General features: G+C 41.0%; 1 protein-coding gene across 13 annotated transcripts in view; it reads left to right on the top strand.

Moving 5' to 3' along the window:
* WASF1 (WASP family member 1) overlaps positions 1 to 22,415 on the top strand; it is a 201,203-nt gene that overhangs the window by 164,039 nt on the left and 14,749 nt on the right. For all 13 annotated transcript variants that reach the window (XM_048844802.2, XM_048844797.2, XM_048844798.2 and 10 more), the window contains one exon: positions 4,061 to 4,195. In XM_048844802.2, the coding sequence (XP_048700759.1) occupies positions 4,061 to 4,195 (135 nt within the window). The remainder of the gene's footprint in view (positions 1 to 4,060; positions 4,196 to 22,415) is intronic.

Raw genomic sequence — 22,415 nt, 5'->3', positions numbered from 1 at the left:
CTGTGGTTTCCATCTGCCCATGTTTGTAAACTACCTTTATAAACCTTTGTAAACTACCGGGAGATGCCCGGTTCCATCTCCCCATGTTTGTAAACTACCTTTCCCACTTCCTCAATGTTTGGTCCTAGATTACACATTTCGGAGAACAACAGTTACGGAAGGTTAGTAACCATTTGTTCACCACTAGGAACACAGTTCTTTGCCTGCAGGATATGAATAACTCCTAGTCACTACAATAGAGTTACTCAACACCTACAGTTTAAGAATAAAGATTTAGCAATGATTACAGTTCTGTAGGAATCAAATAAATTAGCAAATTCTCTTTTTGCTGAATAGGTTCTTTTGTAGAGTAATATCTGATACCCTAGATAAGCTGGGTCTCCCACGATCACGATTGGGATTTCAACATCACCAATGGTTATTTTGCAGTCTGGAAAGACAGTCCCTGCTTGCAGCTTTCTGAAAAGACCTGTGTTCCTAAAGATGTCTGCGTCATGCACCTTTCCTGACCATCCCACGCGGATGTTGGTAAAACAGCCCCTGTGATCCACCAGCACTTGCAACACCATTGAGAAGTACCCCTTTTGGTTTATGTACTCTTTGGCAAGATGGTCTGGTGCCAAGATAGGGATATGCGTTCTCTCTATCTCCCCACTGCAGTTAGGGAACCCCATCATGGCAAAATCATCCACTATGTCCTGCATGTTGCCCAGAGTCACTACCCTCCTTAGCAGAAGTCTTTTGATGGCCCTGCAAACTTGAATCACGACAGATCCCATGGTAGATTTACCCACTCCAAATTGATGCTCCACTGACCGGTAGCAGTGTGGCATTGCAAGCGTCCACAGAGCTATCGCAACTTGCTTCTCCACTGTCAGAGCAGGTCTCATTTTAGTAATGCTGTGCTTCATGGCTGGGAAAAGCTCTTCACACAGTTCCTGGATAGTGGCCTTACACAATCGAAAGTTCTGCAGCCAGTGCTCATCATCCCATAGCTGCATAACGATGCAGTCCCACCGGTCAGCGCTTGATTCCTGGGCCCAGAAACAGCACTAAACCGTGTCAAGGTGATGCATGACTCTCTCCAGCAACTGCGAATTGCTCCACTCTGTGTCTTCCAGCAGGGCTGCTTGAGTGGCACTAATTGTTCCATGCGGCGGCTCCTGTATTGGCTGTGTAAATACTGCAGGATAAGGCACGAGGTGTTTTTAATGCTCACAACAACAGTGTACAACTGAGCAGAGTCTATGCTATGGTGTCCATGCGGGTAACCCAGGCTTATGAAAAAAGGTGCGAAAAAGACTTGGTTTGTTTGCCATTGATTTCAGAGTGCATCATGGGAGGCTAATGCCATGTTCCCATAACCACCCGTGCCAGTGTTTTGGTCCCATAAGGCATTGCAAGCCCAAACCAAAATTCCACTCGGCTTTGTGCACTGTGGGATAGCTACCCACAGTGCAGTGCTCCACGTATCAATGCAAGCCCTGCTAGTGAGGATGCACTCTGCCAACACAATGAGCATAGTGTAGACATGCAAGATCAACTTGCTTAAATTGGAGGCTCTATGTCGACTTACATGAAGTCGACTTAACTTTGTAGTGTAGACACAGCCTTACATGAGAAACTAGAGAAATATAGCCCAGATGAACTATACTATACTATACTATACTATACTATACTATACAATGAGTGCACAACTGGTTGGAAAAGTGTACTCCAAGAGTAGTTATCAATGTGTTCACAGTCAAGCTGGAAGGGTATATTGAGTGTGGTCCCACAGGGATCTGTTTGGTGTCAGGTCCTATTCAATATCTTCATAAATGATTTTGATAATAGCATAGAGAGTACACTTTTATAAAGTTTGCAGATGATACCAAACTGGGAAGGGTTGCAATCGCTTTGGAGCACAGCCTTAGAATTCAAAATGATCTTGACAAACTGGAGAAATGGTCTGAAGTAAATAGGATGAAATTCCCTAGGGACAAATGTGAAGTACAACACTTAGGAAGGAATAATCAATTGCACAAATAACAAAATGGGAAATGACTGCCTAGGAGGAGTACTGAAGACAAAGATCTGGGAGTTAAAGTGGATCACAAATTAAATATGAGTCAACAATGTAATACTATTATAAAAAAGCAAACATCATTCTGGAATGTATTAGCAGGAATGTTGTAAGCAAGATAAGAGAAGTAATTCTTCCACTCTACTCAGGACTGATAAGGCCTCAACTGGAGTATTATGTCCAGTCCTGGGTGCAACACTTTGAGAAACATGGACAAATTAAAGAAAGTCCAAAGGAGAGCAACAAAAATGATTATGGGTCTAGAAAACATGATCTACAAGGAAAGATTGAAAAAACTTGGTTTGTTTAGTTTGGAGAAGAGCGGATTGAGGGGGACAGAACAGTCTTCAAATACATAAAAGGTTGTTATAAAAAGGAAGGAGATAAATTGTTCTCCTTAACAAGAAGACAAGAAGTAAGGGGTTTAAATTGCTGCAAGGGAGATCTAGGTTAGATATTATGAAAAACTTCCTAATTGTCAGGGTAGTTAAGCACTGGAACAAATTACCTGGGAAGGTTGTGGAATCTCTGTCATTAAAGATTTATAAGAACAGAGTAGATAAACACCTCTCACAAATGGTCTAGATAATACTTACTTGTGCCTCAGTGCAGGGGACTGGATTGGATGACCTATCGCAGGGGTGGCCAACCTGAGCCTGAGAAGGAGACAGAATTTACCAATGTACATTGCCAAAGAGTCACAGTAATACATCATCAGCCCCTCCCCGCACCAACTCCAGCACCTTCTGCCCGCCGGCAGTCTGGCCGATCAGCACCTCACCCTCCCTCCCCGTGCCTCCTGCCCGCTGCAATCAGCTGTTTCGTAGTGTACAGGAGGCTCTGGGATGGAGGAGGGAGGAGCAAGGGTGCAGCAGGCTCAAGGTAGGGGGCAGGAAAATGCGGGGGCCTTTGGGTAAGGGGTGGAGTGGAGGCAGGGCCTGGGGCTGAGCAGTGGAAAGTTGGTACCTGTAGCTCCAGCCCTGGAGTCAGCACCTATATAAGGAGTTGCATATTAACTTCTGAAGAGCTGCATGCGGCTCCAGAGCCACAGGTTGGCCACCCCTGACCTATCGAGGTTCCTTTCAGTCCTACATTTTGGTGATTCTACAAAGATCATGTAATTAGAAGCCTATATGATACGCTTGTGAAGGCATCTTAAAAGAACAAACTTTTCACATGAAATACATGCACACAAGACCAGGTTGCGGTCTTCAGAAAACATGGCCCCAAGTCTGGTGTATTTGTAGTAGTATTGGCAGACTCTGCTCAGGACAGGCTTAAGATGTAAAAGGCGTTGCAGGTTAGGATGGAGGAGGAGTAGCAGAACTACATGGAGAATTTTGTACTGTATCTTTCTACATGATACCTGGCTATAGGTTGTGTTATTAGGGAAAGGTCCATTGGCTACTGAAGTCTATGGAAGGACTCAGTGCGTGTTGGTCAGTTTCTACAATATTGAGCACTCAAAGGAAGAAAGTAATTATTTTTTAATTGTATCTATGAATAATCTGATTCAAATTATACTGAAACTAAATACCTGGGTTTCTGTTTACGAAAACCTGTCAGATTATGTAACTGACAAGTTTACTTTAGTATTTTTTAATTACACTTGAAAAGATGACTTAATCCAGTTGTAGGGCTACATCCTCAGATAGTATACATCATCCTAGCTGAGCACAGATGTCACTGTAGCTACCTTAGTTTACACCAGTTGAGGATCTGTTCATTAGTGTATTGGATATACTAATTTCATTTTTAGTAAATACATTGTCAGTTGAATAAAATCCCTTTTACTTCTCTGTCCTTTCATCTAACATTCTTAATGAACTCAGTAAATTACAAGTTTTTGTTAAGATTGGCACCTTTAACAGCTGTCAGCTATTAAAAATAATCTTTTTAACATAACAATTCAAAAGACAGTCTTTTAAAAAAGCATTCATTTTGGATCACTTGTGCCATTCTTGAATTCTTATTTTCCAACTTTTTCTGTTGCAGGTAAATATGCTGAAGATATATTTGGTGAGCTTTTCAATGAAGCACACAGTTTCTCCTTCAGGGTTAACTCCTTACAAGAACGTGTGGACCGTTTATCTGTCAGTGTTACACAACTTGACCCAAAGGAAGAAGAACGTAAGTTTACTTCCACACATGACTGTGGTTCTTACATTTAAGAGTATTTCCTTTGTGCTGTAAATAAATTGATATGCAAAATGAAAAGAAGGATGATTTGGGGGTTAAGGCACAGGACTGAGAAGGGGAGGCATAGGTTCGCCTCTTAGTTCTGCAACAGACTTCCTATGTGATCTTGAGCAAGTCATTCAGCCCAACATTTTCATACCAGGGTGCTGAACACCTACAGCTTCCATTGACTTAGACGGAAGGTGCTAGAGAATTGTGACATGCCATTACTATTTATTATATTTTTGATTTTATTAATTAAGTCTAATTCTGGGAGTAAACCTGTACTCAGTTTTTACCTTCATGAGTGAGATTTATAAGCACTTGTGTGAGTAAAGTCTTCAGTAATTGACACATGGCCATTCTTTATTAAAATGTGTACAACTTTGGGCTCATAGTGAAGTTTGAACTGTAGCCCTGTTTGTCAAAGATTGTTTCACACATCTGTCCCAGGACAGGCATAATGCTGTTCAGCTCTCCCCTCTCATCCATCCTGTCCATCGTCTACTGATCTTCAGTGAACAACTCATCGTTTAGCTGTGGAACTTTGACATCAGAAAATCAAGGATGAGCCTTTGCCACCTCTTTCCCCACCTTTTTGGTCCTTTGTATCTTCTTTAAGATTGTGAAAAATTGACCAGTCAGTACTCTCCCAGTCTTTTCGTGTCCCCCTTCACTCTTTTCTCCCCTTCCTTTTTCATGCATACTGTAAATTTATTAAAGTACCTTATAATCGTTAAATCTGTGTATTTTGCTAAAAATCACAGAATCACACAGAATATCAGAGTTGGAAGGGACCTCAGGAGGTCATCTAGTCCAACCCCCTGCTCAAAGCAGGACCAAACCGCAATTTTTGCTCCAGATCCCTAAATGGCCCCCTCAAGGATTGAACTCACAACCCTGGGTTTAGCAGGCCAATGCTCAAACCACTGAGCTATCCCTCCCCCCTATTTATTTAAGATTTATATATTTTTGCCTAAGTAAATTTAGTATTCAGGAAAGGTTCTGGATGACTATCCTCAGATTGAAATCCTCTGCTTTTCCATACTGTTGGGTTTCAAGACTTAGTCATGAGATTTGGAAGCTGTCTAACAAGCCAAAATAACTGAACCTTTTGAAGAGGGTAGATCATGTAACCTGTGAAGGTACATAGAATGCTATAGTTTCCAATTCCAGTTTCTTTTTGACCACACAAAAAAATCTAACAGCTAAGACCCATAACTCTGTGGTAGAGAAAGGTGGATGAATATAAATCTATCATCGCTTCTTTCAAAGAACAAGATGACAGGTAAGTAATTTCCTTTTCTCCACAGCTTTGTCTACTATAGCATGCTTCACAGTTATTATTCTCTGTGTGTGATAGCAGCAATGGAAGCTGCAGTGTAGACAAGGCAGTTTCACCACTAAGTCATTAACCCTACATGGAATAAAAGGATGTGGGTTCTGTGACTGTTTCTGTCCTGGATCTCCTGTACAGTTAAACAACATGGTTAAAACACTGTTCCCTTTCTTCACTTAGACGGAATCCACCGTTTTACCATTAGTGAAGATATGAAGTTTGGTAGTATAGATGCAATGCAGAAGTAAATGAGTTATAAGAGAGCTGAAGACATGAAAAAAATGGAGAAGCAATGTTTTAGACATGTTTCTCCGGAACACAGTTTGACCTAAGGCACAACTGTCAAAAATAAGGCATATACGACTTGCTTAAAGAATTGTTACCAGAATGAGTATAAGAACATGTAAAATATTATTTGGGTGATTGATTCAACGTACAGTTTCAGAGCTAGCTATGGAAGGAGTTTAGGAGGAGCCCACAGCATTACTTTATTAGTATGAAAACTAGTGAAAATTGGATCAGTTAGAATGACAATGACTTCCTATAGGGGCTCATAGACCAGGTCCTCAGATGGTGTAAATCATTGTATCTCAGTTAACTTCAGTGAAGTATACTGATTTACACCAGCTGAGATTCTTTCCTTTAGAAATAATGTTGAGCCCTGAGAAAACAAGTAGCTCAAAAAACATCACTGGAGTGACTTAGGCAGAGGACTAGCAGGTAGCATTTATGTACAGCTTAAGTGGTATATAGGCATTGTGCTGGCCCTCAGCATGGGGTCAATTGCACCCCAGCTGAGCAAGATCACAGAAACCTTTCACCATACAGAGTTAGCGTAATTTCCACATTTCCTGAAAACCTAAGTAGGGAAGCTATTGTTTATAGACAGAAACAGAAAATATCTAAGAATCCCAAATCAGACCACTCCACTTTTTGGAATGTAATCTCAGACAGAGATTAAGATTCCAGTTTTCAATAAAAAGATGTTCAAGTTCTGCATGATTAGTTGCGGTTAAAGCTCCATTCATGGAGATAGAAAATGTTAACTACACTAAAGTGAGGATTCATGTTGCATCCTATAGGAACTATGGAGTTTATATAACTTCACTTTCCAAGACTAGAATGAGTAGAAGGAAGTTTTGCATTCTTATTGTGGGGTTTTTTTTTCAGTTCTGGTGGATAATGTTATAGCTATTCTGTTTAGAAATGAAAAACACATTTCTTTTGAGATAGCTGCACCACTGATGGATCATACCATTAAGCTGAGACAGCTTGTGATCAAGATTCTCTTTGTGGGACAAGCCGTTGCTAAAATTGTTAGACTGGACAGTCTGCTCAGTCTTTTGGCTCATTATAAAACAAAAGAGTCTGAACGTTTGGTTGGTCTGTTTTATAAAATTAGGTAAAAATGCACCAGATTTCCAAAACCTAATGGGTGTATCAGGCTCATACTCTGGACCCTAGTCTTGTGGAAACTATCAAGTTCTTCAGCTTTATAAGATTGTTTGCCTGAAATTGCCCACCCTAGTAGCAGGTGTTTATTCTTCTGTGGAATGTTAAGTGTGCTCTCCTGATTCTAAACAGGTGACTTGTAACTGACCTGGATATAGGGAAGGTGGGAGTAACCTTAGAGGGAGGATCTGGGGCAGGGGTTCTCAAACTGGGGGTCAGGACTCCTCAGGGGGTCACAAGGTTATTACATGGGGGGTTGCAAGCTGTCAGCCTCCACCCCAAACCTCGCTTTGCCTCCAGCATTTATAATGGTGTTAAATATGTAAAAAAGTGTTTTTAATTTATAAGGGGGGCGTTGCTCAGAGAGGCTTGCTATGTGAAAGGGGTCACCAGTACAAAAATTTGAGAACCACTGATCTAGGGGGAAGGCTGAGCAGTCCTAAGGTAGGAATCCTAGTAGCAGGCAAACCCAGTGTGAAGGTCTGAACTGAATTTTATGTTGTTAATTTCAGTGTAAATAAAAACCCAGGAAGGGTGAGTTGTTGACTCTGACATGTTTGGTATTTGTTTTAGAACAGATTTTTAAAAGCAACTGCTCACAGAATTACTGCTGATTTTCCACAAACTCATAATTTGCCCGAGGAGCTCTCACATTCTCCAAGTCTCTGAAAGTAAAACCACACACACCTCCCCTTTTTCAAGTAAAGGACTATGCTTACAATGATTGGATATTGAAAGATTTCTTAGTGAGCAACTGTAATCTTATAACAGATGTGATGGTGGGGGTATGTCATTTTCATGTTTACCCTTGGCAATCTAGTTATTGGTTTAAAATTTAAGTATTTGGGGAAATTATGTCTGTACAAATTTGGTAAATGTTCAAATTTCAGAAAAATACACAGGGACCATTTTGCTTGATGTAGTTACGATTCTGAGGATATTACAGAGTAGTGAGATGGGTATTCATACTTTCTTGCACAAATGGCCTTTGACAAGTTCAGTTATAGGCTTACATACTAGGCACTAATGGGTGTTTACTGTCAGAGAATCAGGAGAGAGATTGTTAAAATAGTATTTAGCCCAAAATGCACTACAAATGCTTTTGACAATACTGCATTTATTCTTGCAAATGTTTACTAAACCACACTGGTAAGGAAGTAGAAGAATGTTGCAGTTAAACAAAACAGGGGTAAGAGGGGGAGCCAGTCCACCAATTTCATGGTCATGCAGCATGACCCAAGTGGCAACTCAGTATTGGTTCCTCATTCTCTGGGCTAGCAGTGCCTGGCAGTACTTTATAGGAAAGGCTGGGGTACTGCCTGTCTTACTGATCCAGGATTGTCATTTAACAAGTTCCTTGAAGAAGCTATATCCAGCACTCCTTGCTTAGAAGAACAGGTTTGCCCAATGTGAATCCTTTGATAGGGGAGTAAAGAGATGGGGGGAACCATTTGTTCTTTACCAGGCTTCTCTGGCTTTGAATTTTAAGGGTTCACTTACAAACAGTTCTTGCTCTCATCTGGGCTAAAATAATATCAAGGTTTTTAATGGAGGAAAATGGTTTATGATTTAAGTAATAAAATCTAAAAAAGTTTGGCAAATTAGTTTGGTAAGTTACAGAAGGGTAAGGGTAGAGGAGGGCTCATGGAGCCTCCTGTCTTAAACCTCCATGCGAGATTCAAGCAAATCTCAGTCCTTATGCTCAACTGATTGTAAAGTATGCATTTATTTAGCAGTGCTAGCCACTCCAAAGGGGTTAGGAAGGAAGCATTACTGTGGTTCTACCCTCTGACCAGCCATGTAGCAGAGCACATGCTGCACCCTCTGAAAGTGTGTTGGAGTGACAGCACTGCCCCTATGCACCATGGAGCTAGGAGAGACTTTATATCAACATGTTTTATTTTTCTTCCATTAGAAATTTTTGCCATACAAAACGGAGTGATTTACAGAAGCCCTGTAAAAACTTCACTCCCTTCTGTTAAACTTAACTTGTATGGCAATGGGGTCATCTATACCAGGATACGCATCAGGTGATTCTCTTTTGATATGCCACTGGGGTATTCTTTTTCAGCAGACAATAGCAGAGATCTCTTTTAAGATGTACTCCTCTGTGTCCACACAGCAACAAAGAAAAGAAGAAAAAATTCACTTTTAGGGGCTCACAGCATAAATGAACAGCGAGAATGAAGTACATTTGGGCAAGATACAGATACTTGACATGAACTTTGATTTAGGGTTGACAGAAGAAACTGAAGTTTTGCAAGGACTTTGAATTTCCCTCATAATTTTATATGAATAAAATCTTTTAATGCAAAAGAAGAAAAATCAAATCAGGAGAGTGACTGGATTGTATTCGCTATGCATTACCCTGAAGTATAGAAATATATGGTTCCACCAGGAGCTACAGAAAACATTGTACCTCAGGAGTGAAACAAGGAACGTATAGAATTACTGACTTTCTACAGGAAAAAATGAGGAGCGGAAAGAACAGAAATTACATGGATTCATACATAGATTTTATACAACGAATCAGAATATTGCATCAATTACTTTAAAAATGTGATTTTGTTTGAATAAAATTTACTAAGTTTGTTAGAAGTTATTAATTTCACAAAATCAGTGATCGCACACTGAAATCAAACAACCAGAAATGGGATTTAATGTTATCAGAGCTAGCATTTGAATTATTTCTGCCTTATGTATTTGCTTAATATTCTGTAAAAAGGAAATCAAAATGGTTTCCAACACTGAAATACTCTGTTTAAATTAATGAATCCATAACATCTGAAAAATTGTAGCTTAGAGAGGGAGTGTCCATATGTTTTGAATATAAGGTATCTTCCCCTCATTTTTTTCTTATCACAAAGACTTCTGTATTACTTTGTTCTCCCCATACCAGTGATGCTATACTTGTACATAGAGGAAGAGTAATTGTTTGTTTTCAATTAAGTGGAATGAATATGTTTCTTTATACATGATGATAGGCATGTGTTAATAAAATTAATTCTTCAGTGAAAAATAATAGAAGCATTCAGCCTGTTTTGGCTGTGGCTAGCATGAGAAATCAGTGCTGTAAGTATTATCATAAGTTAACTGAAGAAATACTTAAGGAATTCTCTGAAATCTTTTCTTTTAATAATTTATTTTTAGAACATAAATGTAGCGTGGTAAGGTATAAAATTCCTTCTTGTAGTAAAAATAATTTAAATTCATTGCACTGGAGATGTGGTTTCTCTGCAGCCATGTTTTATTTAATGTCCTTATTTAACATACAGTGATTTCTGAGGGGGTTGAAGGTGTGTGTCACACACACACACATCCTATAATAATTGAAAGACTAGTGAGTTAGCTGTTAGTGGTTATTTGTGAAAGTAGTTGTGTCCAAACTATGAAATAAAGAAAACGTGATCCATTCATATTGTTGCTCTTGTAAAGAATACTTGTCAGTTTTACCCACAGTTCTATGAATTTCTTAGTGCCATTAATCTTGAAGTGCTAGTACAGATAAATAATTTAAAATCTGTGTAGGTGGAAATTTTACAGTGCTTTTATTAAGAATCATCATCCTAACTTTCATGCCTCTCTCTTGAGATACTGATATACAGTGCAGTACTGATACCAAGTGTAACAAGTCATTAACAAATAACAGCAGTGTATTACTCCCTAAAAAAAAAAAAAAAAAAGTGGTGTCCTGGAAGAAGGAAAATTTATAAACTGAGAGCTGATCTGTCTATTTTGCTATTTTAATAGAAAAGAATGCCTTATAATGGTGTTTTTAATTTTTACAAATTGGAAGCCAAACATAGTACATAAAGCCTTTGACTTTTGCAGCACACCTGTGCTAAATGCTGTGATAAATGGAAAATTCCATGGCAGCAGAGAAATAAGTGTAAAAATTCAAAAACTAATGTTATTGAATTAAATATTTAAATGAATAAAAGTCATTAGTTTAATTTTTAATTCAATTCAAATGTCTCTTTTGAACGTTTAAGTGTACCTGTAGGTTTTTAGTGTTCTAGAAACATCGCTCTGTCACAGAATTTAGTTACCACATGGGAAAGATTAATAGCTGAGAAACGAGAAATGTTATATGCGGTGGTGGGCAGGGACATGCTGGCCACTGCTTCCCGCCGCTCTCATTGGCTGAAACGGTTAGCCGCAGCCACTGGGAGCAGCGGGCAGCCATGCCAACAGACAGTCAATATAAACAAACTATCTTGCAGCCTGCCTGCAGATTACCCAGATGGGCCGCGTGCAGCAGGTTGCCCACCACTGTTATATAGCCTTAATACCATAAGAGATGGGGGGTAGAGGCTTTTGCTATAGATGACAAAGATGGCATTGGCAGGGGAAACCTAGAATGGTTGGTAGCTGTGAGGCGAGGCAATTGTGATGTTAACTTGAGGAAGCAGCAGCTGGGATAAAAAACTGGTCTTGGTAAAGGAAATAGAAACTGGAAGCTAGAGTTTTGTTTATTGTAAGACAAGGAGCAGCACCTGGAAAGGGGGTTGGGACATTTGAAAGAACAGGTTCTTCGAGAGAGATGTCCCTGTGGGTACTCCACTCCACTCCACTCCAGGTGAAGGTGCATCCCTGCGCCTTTGCTCGGAGAGTTTTGCAGCAGTGCACGGTGTCTGCCTCGCACACTGCTGGCTCTTCAGCTAGTGTGCATGCGACCCGGATTCCTCGGTTCCTTCTCAACCATCCCCGGCCTGAGACGGCACTCAGCAGTCCCATTGAAAACCTTCGTTTTCAAATTGACAAGTTAGATAAATTAGTAAATTAGGATAGACAAGTTAAGTTTCAGTTGTTAGAATTATGTCCCCTGTTTAAAAAAAATATTATTTTCCATCCCATAGTACAGTTAGTAGTAGTTTAGGAAAAGCCTGATTCACTAGGTTTTAAAAGATGCATGACATGCAGAGAGGCAATTCCTGTATCACATGGACACACTCAATGTGTCAGTTGCCTGGCGGAATCTCACATTCCCCAGAAAGTGCCCACTGTAACAAGCTGAAGGCTAGGGCATAAAGGGATAGATACCTGAGGCCTGGTCTACACTGGGGGGGTGCGGGGAAGGGGGAATCAATCTAAGTTACGCAACTTCAGCTACGTGAATAACATAGCTGAAGTCGACGTACTTAGATCTACTCACTGCGGTGTCTTCATTGCGGTGAGTCGACCGCTGACACTCCCCCATCGACTCCGTCTGCTCCTCTCGCTCTGGTGAAGTACCGGAGTCGACGGGAGAGCACTCGGCGCTGCCCGTCGATCCTGCAGGAAATGTAGACAAGTCCTGAGGCTTAAACTCAGCTTAATGGAGAAGTCCCTAAGACCAGCCTCCAACCCTGGGCAGGAACCCTGTTCACAGCAGAGGTCACCAGTCTCTTCAATGCCAAGGTCCTTGAAGACCAAAAAAATAGTAAAAAAACAGTCATCTTCCTCACCTCATAGAAAGCAGACCAGCACAAAACGCTCGCTGACCAGATCGCTCTCATTGATGCTGGCCTCACCACAACTTAGCACCTACGACACTCCAGGCACCTCTGGCACTGTTCATGTGGTGGCAGCCGCGGGCACCCACCACTCCGGTGCCAAGGATAATGGCTTTAAGCTGCCTGTCTCCATCACGACACCATTGGTACCTCCAAAGGAGATGGCACTGGCAACTGCTCCTATTTCCACGCCACAGACTAATGCTGCTATCGTCACAGCGCCAACACAAGCAACATCAGCACCAACTCAGCACACCGCACCACCAGTGCAATCGGCACCCGGCCCTGCAGCACCGATGCTTTTGGCACCATGCCATTTTCTGCACCATAAGGATTTGTAGGTCTCCCCGAGCCCAGAGTCTCCTCTCTTAGGCACCAATGTCTCACCTGGGCCAGTGGTACCACACCAACAGCTATCTCCCATACCATCACAGTTTTTAAGTGATGAAGATGAAGAGGTTGAAGGGGTAGTCTCCCCTCACCATTCTTCCCCAATCAGGACACCTATTGCTGCTGGACCACTATGATCATGGTCCACATACGCTCACGACATGCCACCTTGGTATGACTACCCATGGATGGGACCTTCCCTGGTCTCTGGCCATACTGGAATCCCTGGGGGTCTTACAGAAGACACCATAACATGCACCCCAGCACACATAGGGAAGACACCAGATTCCCGCCTCCACCTTTGGAGACTGTAGCTGCGGACACACAGGAGGAACCCATGGCAGAGCAGGAAGAAGACACTGCTCCCAACACCTCGCCAACCAACAATAATTCTTCCTCCTCACCAGACGAGGCTATTATACCTCCATCACCGACCATGGCAGATGACTGTACTCACTTCCAAGACTTGTTCAGAAGAGTGGCTAATGAGCTGAAGATTGCTCTGGAGGAAGTGCCGGAAACTCAACATGAGTTAACTGATATCCTACAGACATCTTTCTCCTGCAAAATAGCATTGCCAATCAATGTGGCTATCATGGAACCCACCAAGACAGTGTGGCAAACTCCAGCCACAATACCCCCAACATGCAAAAGGGTGGACTGAAAATATTATGTTTCCTGCAAGGGATCCACTACCAGCACCCAACTTTCTGGTAGTGGAAGCAGGCAACCAAAGGGACAAACAACAATTTCGATCCACCCTTTTCAATAAGGAGAGTAAGAGTTGGACCTATTCGGCCACAAAGTATACCCATCATCCACACTTCAATTTAGAGTGGCGAATTACCCACGGCATTACTTGCCAAATATGACCACAGGAACTATGGCAAATGTATGGACTTTATTAATGACATCCCTGAGAAAAAGAGGCAACAATTCAAATCGCTGGTCTCTGAAGGACAGATGATTTCACTCATGGCTTCTCGCTGAACACTGCTGACATGGCTGCGAGGTCCATCACTATGGTGGTTGTTATGCGACGAGCCTCATGGTTTAATTCTTTGGCATTCCCACGGGAGATACAAAATATGGTCGAAGATCTCCCTTTCGACAGAGAAAAATTGTTTGCAGTCAAAACCAATGAAGTACTGCACACCTTGAAGGATTCACGTGCTAGCCTCCGGTCCCTCAGCATTCATACACCTGCCAGAAGAAGGAGACAATACAGGTATCAAACATATCAGTCGCCTAGATACCTGACATATACACAGCAACACCAGAGGCCTTACAAACAACACCAGCAATGACAGCGACAGAGATCACAATGACGACGCCCTCTACCACCACTACTTCCTCTAATAAGCAAATTTGAAGGCTTGGTGGAGGGTCTGGAAGACCTCTCCCACATTCCAGCACATATACCATCCACCCAGCTATTTGGAGACCGTTTGCTCCCATTCTACCTCAAGTGGGCAGCTATCACCAAGGACAAATCGTCCCTACAAGTCACCCGAATGGGCTATACCATTCCTTTCCTGTCTATACCACCCACCCATCCTGTCTCTCTTCATGGAGTCCTCTCACAAATATTTACTGCCCAAAAGGTAGATCATCTCCTCCAATTAGGGGCAGTGGAGACTGTTCCTGCTCAAGATAGGGGGAAGGGATTTTACTCCCACTAGACTGAAGCTAATCCTAATGAAGCATGCCCTAGCTCCTGAGGGGTCTACTTCCCCCCCATACACCCGTATATTGGCATCTATGTTACAGACAGCCTTGGTTACTGTTGCTGCTTCATCTGCAGCCCTGGACAATAAGACCTCAAAAAAGAGGAAGCATTCTTCTCCCAGGAGGGAAATGAAGAGGAGGGAAAAATCACCGCATATGACCCACTCTCGGGAGACCTCTCATCTTTCTAAGGGTACAGCGGAGTTTTGGACTAGGTCTGGTATTGAGGTATCGGTTCTGAGGAAGAAGACCCACTCAGATGTGCCTACCTCAAGAGCAAATACCACAGCACCACCATCTACTTCCTTTAGACATAGCGAGACCCACAGAGCTATCATTCACACCCTGGTACCGGTATCTTGCAATATCTCTGAAAGAGGGCAGGACACTACAACCATCTTGGTACTGCAACAACCTCAATCTCATCACCCAGTATCGACTTGAGCTTCAGGTGATGGATATCCAAGCCCTCCACCTCCTTCCAGGTTCCTTTCTTCAGAGGATCTTCTTATCTCTGAACCTGAATCGCAAATGAAAGGAGGATCTACCACCATCGCCTCCATGGTACCACTACAAAAGCAGCATGTTGGGACTGGTTTATACCTCCAGCTTTTAGTACAGATTAGAACATCAGAGAGCTCCTCCTGCCTTAATTCGGAGGAAGACACCTCCGACTCAGAGATCTCAGTACATGGATCCATCCCAGTACTGTACTATCCTACCATCCCTATGAGCCCCTTGCATGAATACAAGCCTGGGGAACCATCCACATATCATAGGCTCGGAGACTAGGATTATCATTGGGTCCCTCCCCAGTGGGGTCACTGAGACCACTGGGCCACTACAGTGACCAACTTCATTGGATGCCTAGGAGAAAGCACCAGTACCATACCATCCATGAGCTTCTACAGAATGTCCTCACACCTCTGCAATTCTCCAGGCTTGGAAGATGTACAAAAGGAAGAGGAGACTCAGGCAGAGAAGATCTCACCTCCATCTGGAAAGTCTTCATCTCTAGATGAGGTGGTAATGCCACCATCGGCCTCTTACAAAGAGGATTTCAAAATATTCCAGGAACTCCTGAAAAGGCTAGTGGACTCCCTTCAAATTCCACTAGAGGAGGTGCAAGAGCCCAAACATTCCCTGGTGGACATCCTGACATCCCTAGGTAAACACTGTCCTATCTATATCTCCCGTATAGGCCCTGTGGCAAACATCTGCCACAATTTCACTGATCTGTAAGTGGGCAGATAAAAAAAAATATTGCATCCCACCCAAAGGAATGGAGTACATCTTCTTCCACCTTAAACCCAATTCCTTTATGATGGAGGCTACCAATGAGAGAAACAGTCAAACATGATTTAGGGCCTCTCCATCGGATAAGGAATCTAAACAGCTGGACTTGATGGGAAAGAAGAACTTTTCATCAGCCACTCTCCAATTTCATATTGCCAAATGCTAGGCCTTGATGGCAAAATATGATTTCAATACATACTTCAAGTTTACACATTTTATTGAGCATTTGCCACAAGACCAGAAAGATCAATTCCAGTCTATCATCACTGCAGGACAGTTGATAGGAAAACCGCTCTACAAGCTGCTTTAGATGCCATTCATACACCTTCCAGGTCTGTGGCCAGGTTGATGGTCATGAGAAGAGCATCCTTGATCCAATCCTTAGGACTTCCAAGAGAAGTTCAAAACATGGCTGTAGACCTTAAGCTCTTTCCCAGGCATACAGACATACTCCACATACTCAAGGACTCCAAGACAGTGTTGCGATCACTGGGGATTTATGTGCCTGCAATGAGAAGCCAGTTTAGTTGATCTCAAACTGCTCAGAAATGGAGCACTACCATGAGCACACTTTCCCTAAGCCTCAGGAGCCTTCAGGAGAAAGGCTAGACCTCAGAAACAAGGTACTCCCACCCTTACTTCTACCCAGTCAACACCTCTCTCTTAAGAGACACTTCTGATGCCTTCATTGGTGTCATCAAGTATTCCACTCCACTGGATCACCAGTTGTGTGACTACCCCTCCTTTGGAGACCCACTCTCTTACTACCTACCTGCCTGGGAGTACCTTACTTCAGAAAAGTGGATATTGGAAGTCATGAAAGAGGGCCATTCTATCCACTTCCATTCTATTCCTCCATCTGACCCCTGCTCTCTGTCCCTCTTCTGGGATCCATCTCAAGAAAAACACTTAAAACAAGAGGTCCACTGTCTCTTTCTGGGAGCTATAGAACCAGTCTCATTTATTGTCTCTGGGGTCACAAAATGGGAGTAGGTGAATTGTGAATGATGATTTAGTGAGTTTCAAAACAAAGAATACAAGGTAGTTGGGGCCTGACCTCCATATACAGTATGCTAAACTTCATAATTACAATCAGTGCTTAATTTGTAATGAAATACATGCCAGGGTCAAGCAGTTAGACGCTGAAGCTCAAGCAATTTTTTTACTTTCATAATTGACACAGCAAGCCCAGAGGTGCCAGGGCCATGAACTCAGCCCTGGCAAGTCCTGGCGCAAATTAAGCACTGATTACAATATGATCAGAGCATAATTAATGCAGACAGAATTTTCGGCACCAAACCTAAGTAAAGAACAATACATTAGAGCTAGAATTGCAGAATGCAATCATTTCTCCATCAAAGATTGCATCTGTGGATCCCCACTCATTCTGAGCACACATTCCTGTGTGCTGCAAATCCTAGAACTACTTAAAGCAGTAAAACATGTCCTTCACACAGAGCCAGACACTGGGGGTGAGGGCCATGTCTGCAACCATCCTCAGTGCATTTCATCCAGTTGTCCTGCCCATTTGATGCAATTTATTAATGGTTTAGTAGCTAATCTATTTTAAATTAATCCCCACCACCACCACCACCATTTGATAAAGATAGTTAATTTAGTGAGAGATCTGTGCTTCTTTACAGTTGGTTTTCTATCTGTAAAAAGGGGGATCTGGACAAAATGTCAGGTTTTGAGTAGTGCATTTTCTTGTCAAAATATTTGTGATGACCCAACCAGCACATTTGCTGCCTGAAATGCCTGGGTGAGAAAGGTATTCCCTAAAGTTCTATTCAGTGTTTCACAGGACATAGTTCTACACCTACATCCCAAATTTAAGGTGATTTCTTAACTCTGTCTCAATCAGTACATTAACCTCCCAGGTCTTCTCAAAGCCTCTTCAATTTATGGAGCTTAATTTCCACATGTAAGTTAATGTCCAAAGAGCATATGAGCTATTATTTTCATTAAAACAAAGCCTTTTAGAAAATTTGAGGTTGCTCATTGTCTTTGGGGACAAGTCTAGGGGAAAGTAATTTCTGTTTAACAACTATCAGGACTACTATGATCAGACAGGAAATCTGGTGGCAGAGGGGTCACTCTACTAAATGCAAGGTGGCTTCTAAGCATGCTTAAAGAATATCACCTTTTCTGAAATCTGTAAAACACCTACACTGAGCTCAGATCGCAACGATTACTCTCTCATGTGAGCTGAGTCAGATGCTTATTTCTAGAGAGAAAAATTTTAATAAAGAAAAAGTGGTTACTTACTCATAGCTCATGCTCAAATAAATTGGTTAGTCTCTAAGGTGCCACAAGTACTCCTTTTCTTTTTACTCATAACTAGTTTTTTCTAAATATCCGCCTTCTTTCCCTGCTTCTCCCAAGTCTGTGGACAGGATTTTAAATAGAGGAAGGGAACTGAGGGCATTTGGGTTCATGGACTGTTTATATAAAATTCTCACAAAACATTCAGCTCCACAAGGGATCATGCTTGTGATGCTCCAGAATTCATGGTTTTAAATGGTGCTGGGAGTGCAATGCTGAGATAAGCGTTCACAGAACTGTAGATCTGCACAGACATATTTGCCAGTTCCTAGTGAATATTATTGCCTCTTTTCTGGAATGTTTTTGGTGTAGAATCTTTTCATTAGTTGTACATTGGAAAGACTGTAAAAATTCTAGTGCCTAACAGATTTCTTTTAAAGTGAGCTATAAAATACAAGATTTAATATTTCTTTGAAAGGTAAATTATTTCTATCAGAATAGCTAGTTTCTGTCAGCACGCTGATATGCTACATAGCTCATCCTTTGCTGTAAATTGCAGGTCATACTTTAATGATACTAAGGGGAGTGAAATCTAAGAAGCAGCTTACCAGGTGGTAAATTATTATTACCAATTTATAGTACTGATGGGTTTTTATTTCATTTGTAAGGCAGCTTCAAACAAAACCCAATTACTATATGTTGCAGTACCGCTATTTAAATACTTGCTTTTTCTATTTTTTTCCTTAAGTTGAAAAGATAAATGGACAAGGATCTCTCTTTCAGAACCTCACATACAATATGTTGGTAATGCCTGTCAAAAAGATGAGCTATTTTAAATTACTTGGAAACTCTGTATTGGCAAGGAGTAAGAATAGCAGATGTAGTGGGTCTTTTCACAGAATCCTAGGAATAGAGTTGGAAAGGACAAGCTTGCACTTACTGTGTTAATACAAAAAGAAAAGGAGTACTTGTGGCACCTTAGAGACTAACCAATTTATTTGAGCATGAGCTTTCGTGAGCTACAGCTCACTTCATCAGATGTATACCGTGGAAACTCTGAAACCTGTGTTAATACAGATTCTCAAATGAGCACGTACATTTAATGTAAAATGAGAGAGATTTAAATGTTGAATAAACAGCATATATAGGGTCTCATTGTTTGTGTACTACAAATAAGATATGCACTGGGATTTCCGCATATACAGTGAGTTTGTGCTTCCTGAGAAATTTATCCACCAAACATTTTGGATATTGGATTATTTGTACCTGCAGCATACCGAGGCTTGTTATGACTTTCAGAGGCTAATTATTTCACAGTATGATATTTCTACATATTCTTTGCTTTGTGACCTTCCATTTCCTTTAATGATGTCATTATAATGTGGTCAAATGTTTTGAACCAAACGGCTGCTTTTTCATGACCGGATCAAAGAATGTTAAAGAAGGAAATGCTAGTAGCAGTTTTGAATTCCACAATCTATAAATAGCCCTCAGAGATCAAATAACTTCTTAAGTTTGGAGGAAAGATAATCTGTTGAGCTTTGTGAACTAAATGCCCTGGGGAGTGATCTTCCCCTTTTGTGAGGCGTGTATAGTTGCTGTGCTAAGTGGGGAGGGGAGGTCGATATCTAGAAGAGGGAGACTGATGATTTGGACATTTTAGGCCTGGAAAGGTGGAAGACAAGGTCATTCCTTCTAAAGACTTAACCAGGCAATTGATGATAGAAAAGAGAGGATATAGAACAGTGCATGTCTCAATAATTTGGCAATGTTTTAGGAGATGTGTTACATATTTTTGTGAAGGTCAGATATCAAAAGCAAAGAAACATTTTGTATGTGTTTTATTTGACCAAAAATGTTCCAAATTAATCCCTTCACTACTGTCTGAGGGTACATCTGTTCAAACAGATTTGTACTGATTTTTTTATTATAATGTGTTTCAAACTAAAATCCTGTATGGCATTTAAGACTTTAAGGGAGTGCTGTGCAGTACTGAACATGGACAGTTGTACATATCTTGCACAGAACTTTGAAAGCAGAACAGTTAATTTTATGAAATAATTCAAGGCCTGATTTTAGATCAAGTTAGCCCCAGCCTCTGTTTAAGTGCAGTTTTTAGCAAGCAAAATTACTTGCAATTCATGGCAGGTAAAAATAAATATATATATGCACATGGTTGAATGCAAAATTGTGCTTGCAAAAATGGGAGTCCACTCTAAAACTCAAGTCTCCATTGTTCATGGAATTCAAGATTACTGTTAATGCCATTGTCAATTGCTTTACTCCCATCTAGCTGGGATTTTCTGTTAGTAATAGTATTATTCATGAAGTCTTGAAAAGCTTCTGAGCACCTACCTAGACAAGGTTTTCACAGGGATAAAATATCCCCTAACTAAATAGATCCTAAAACAGGAGTGGAGGGGGGAGAAGCCCGCCAATAACACCATAAATAAAACCTCAAAAGGCAAACCGAAAAGTGAACAAAAACCATCTTTAGCCTCACAAAGAATGTCATTGATGTGATTTGGTAAGTGAGGAGAGCATTCCAAAGTTGCAGGCCCTTTGTGGAGAAAGTCCTGTCTTCTGCCCTCCTGTGATTATACAGTGGAACTACCAGCTGTTCCAGTAACACTGTTTTCAACTGCTGCGATGGGAAGGAAGTGAGGCAGCAGACAGTGCCTCAAGTAGATTGGCTTTTATATGCTAATACTAGGGCTGTTGATTAATTGCAGTTAACTCAAGCGATTAATTTTTTAAAAAATCACAATTAATCACAGTTTAAATTGCACTGTTAAATACCAATTGAAATTTATTAAATATTTTTGGATGTTTTTCTACATTTTCATATATATTTTATTCTGTGCTATAAGTGAAATCAAAGTGTATATTATTTTTGCTTACAAATATTTGCACTGTAAAAATGATGAAAGAAATAGTATTTTTCAATTCACCTCATACAAGTACTGTAATGCAATCTCTTTGTCGTGAAAATGCAACTTACAAATGTAATTTTTTTTTGTTACATGACTCCACGCCAAAAAAAAATAAATCCCATGTAAAACTTAAGAGCCTACAAGTCCACTCAGTCCTTCTTCTTGTTCAGCCAATCGCTAAGACAAACAAGTTTGTTTACATTTAAGGGAGATACTGTTGCCCGCTTCTTATTTACACTGTCACCTGAAAGTGAGAATAGGCATTTGCATGGCACTTTTGTAGCTGGCATTGCAAGGTATTTACATGCCAGATATGGTAAACATTCATATGCCCCTTCATGCTTCGGCCACCATTCCAGAGGACATGCTTCCATGCTGATGATACTCATTAAAAAAATGAGCGTTAATTAAATTTCTGACTGAACTCCTTGGGGCAGAATTGTATGTCCCCTGCTCTGTTTCACCCACATTCTGCCATATATTTCCTCTTATAGCAGTCTCGGGTGATGACCCAGCACATGTTGTTCATTTTAAGAACACTTTCACTGCAGATTTGACAAAACGCAAAGAAGGTACCAATGTGAGATTTCTAAAGATAGCTACAGCACTCGACCCAAGGTTTAAGAATCTGAAGTGCCTTCCAAAATCTGAGAGGGACGAGGTGTAGAGCTTGCTTTCAGAAGTCTTAAAAGAGCAACACTTCAATCTGGAAACTACAGAACGCAAACCACAAAAAAAAAAAAAAAATCAACTTTCTGCTGGCGGCATCTGATTCAGACAATGAAAATGAACATGCGTTGGTCCACACTGCTTTGGATTGTTGTGGAGCAGAACCCATCATCAGCATGGACGCATGTCTTCTGGAATGGTGTTTGAAGCATGAAGGGACATATGAATCTTTAGTGCGTCTGGCACATAAACATCTTGCAACGCCGGTTACAACAGTGCCACGAGAATGCCTGTTCTCACTTTTGGGTGACATAGTAAACAAGAAGTGAGCAGCATTAGCTCCTGCAAATGTAAACAAACTTGTTTGTCTGAGCGATTGGCTGAACAAGAAGTAGGACTGCGTGGATTTGCAGGCTCAAAAAATTTACATTGTTTTATTTTTGAATGCAGATTTTTTTTAGGTAATTCTACATTTGTAAGTTCAACTTTCTTGATAAAGTGATTGCACTACAGTACTTATATTAGGTGAATTGAAAAATATTATTTTTATTGTTTTTTTACAGTGCAAATACTTGTAATCAAAAATAAATATAAAGTGAGCACTG

This window comes from Caretta caretta, chromosome 3 (assembly GCF_965140235.1).
Source record: "Caretta caretta isolate rCarCar2 chromosome 3, rCarCar1.hap1, whole genome shotgun sequence".
Taxonomy (NCBI): Eukaryota; Metazoa; Chordata; order Testudines; family Cheloniidae; genus Caretta; species Caretta caretta.
This window is presented reverse-complemented; position numbering and strand designations above follow the sequence as displayed.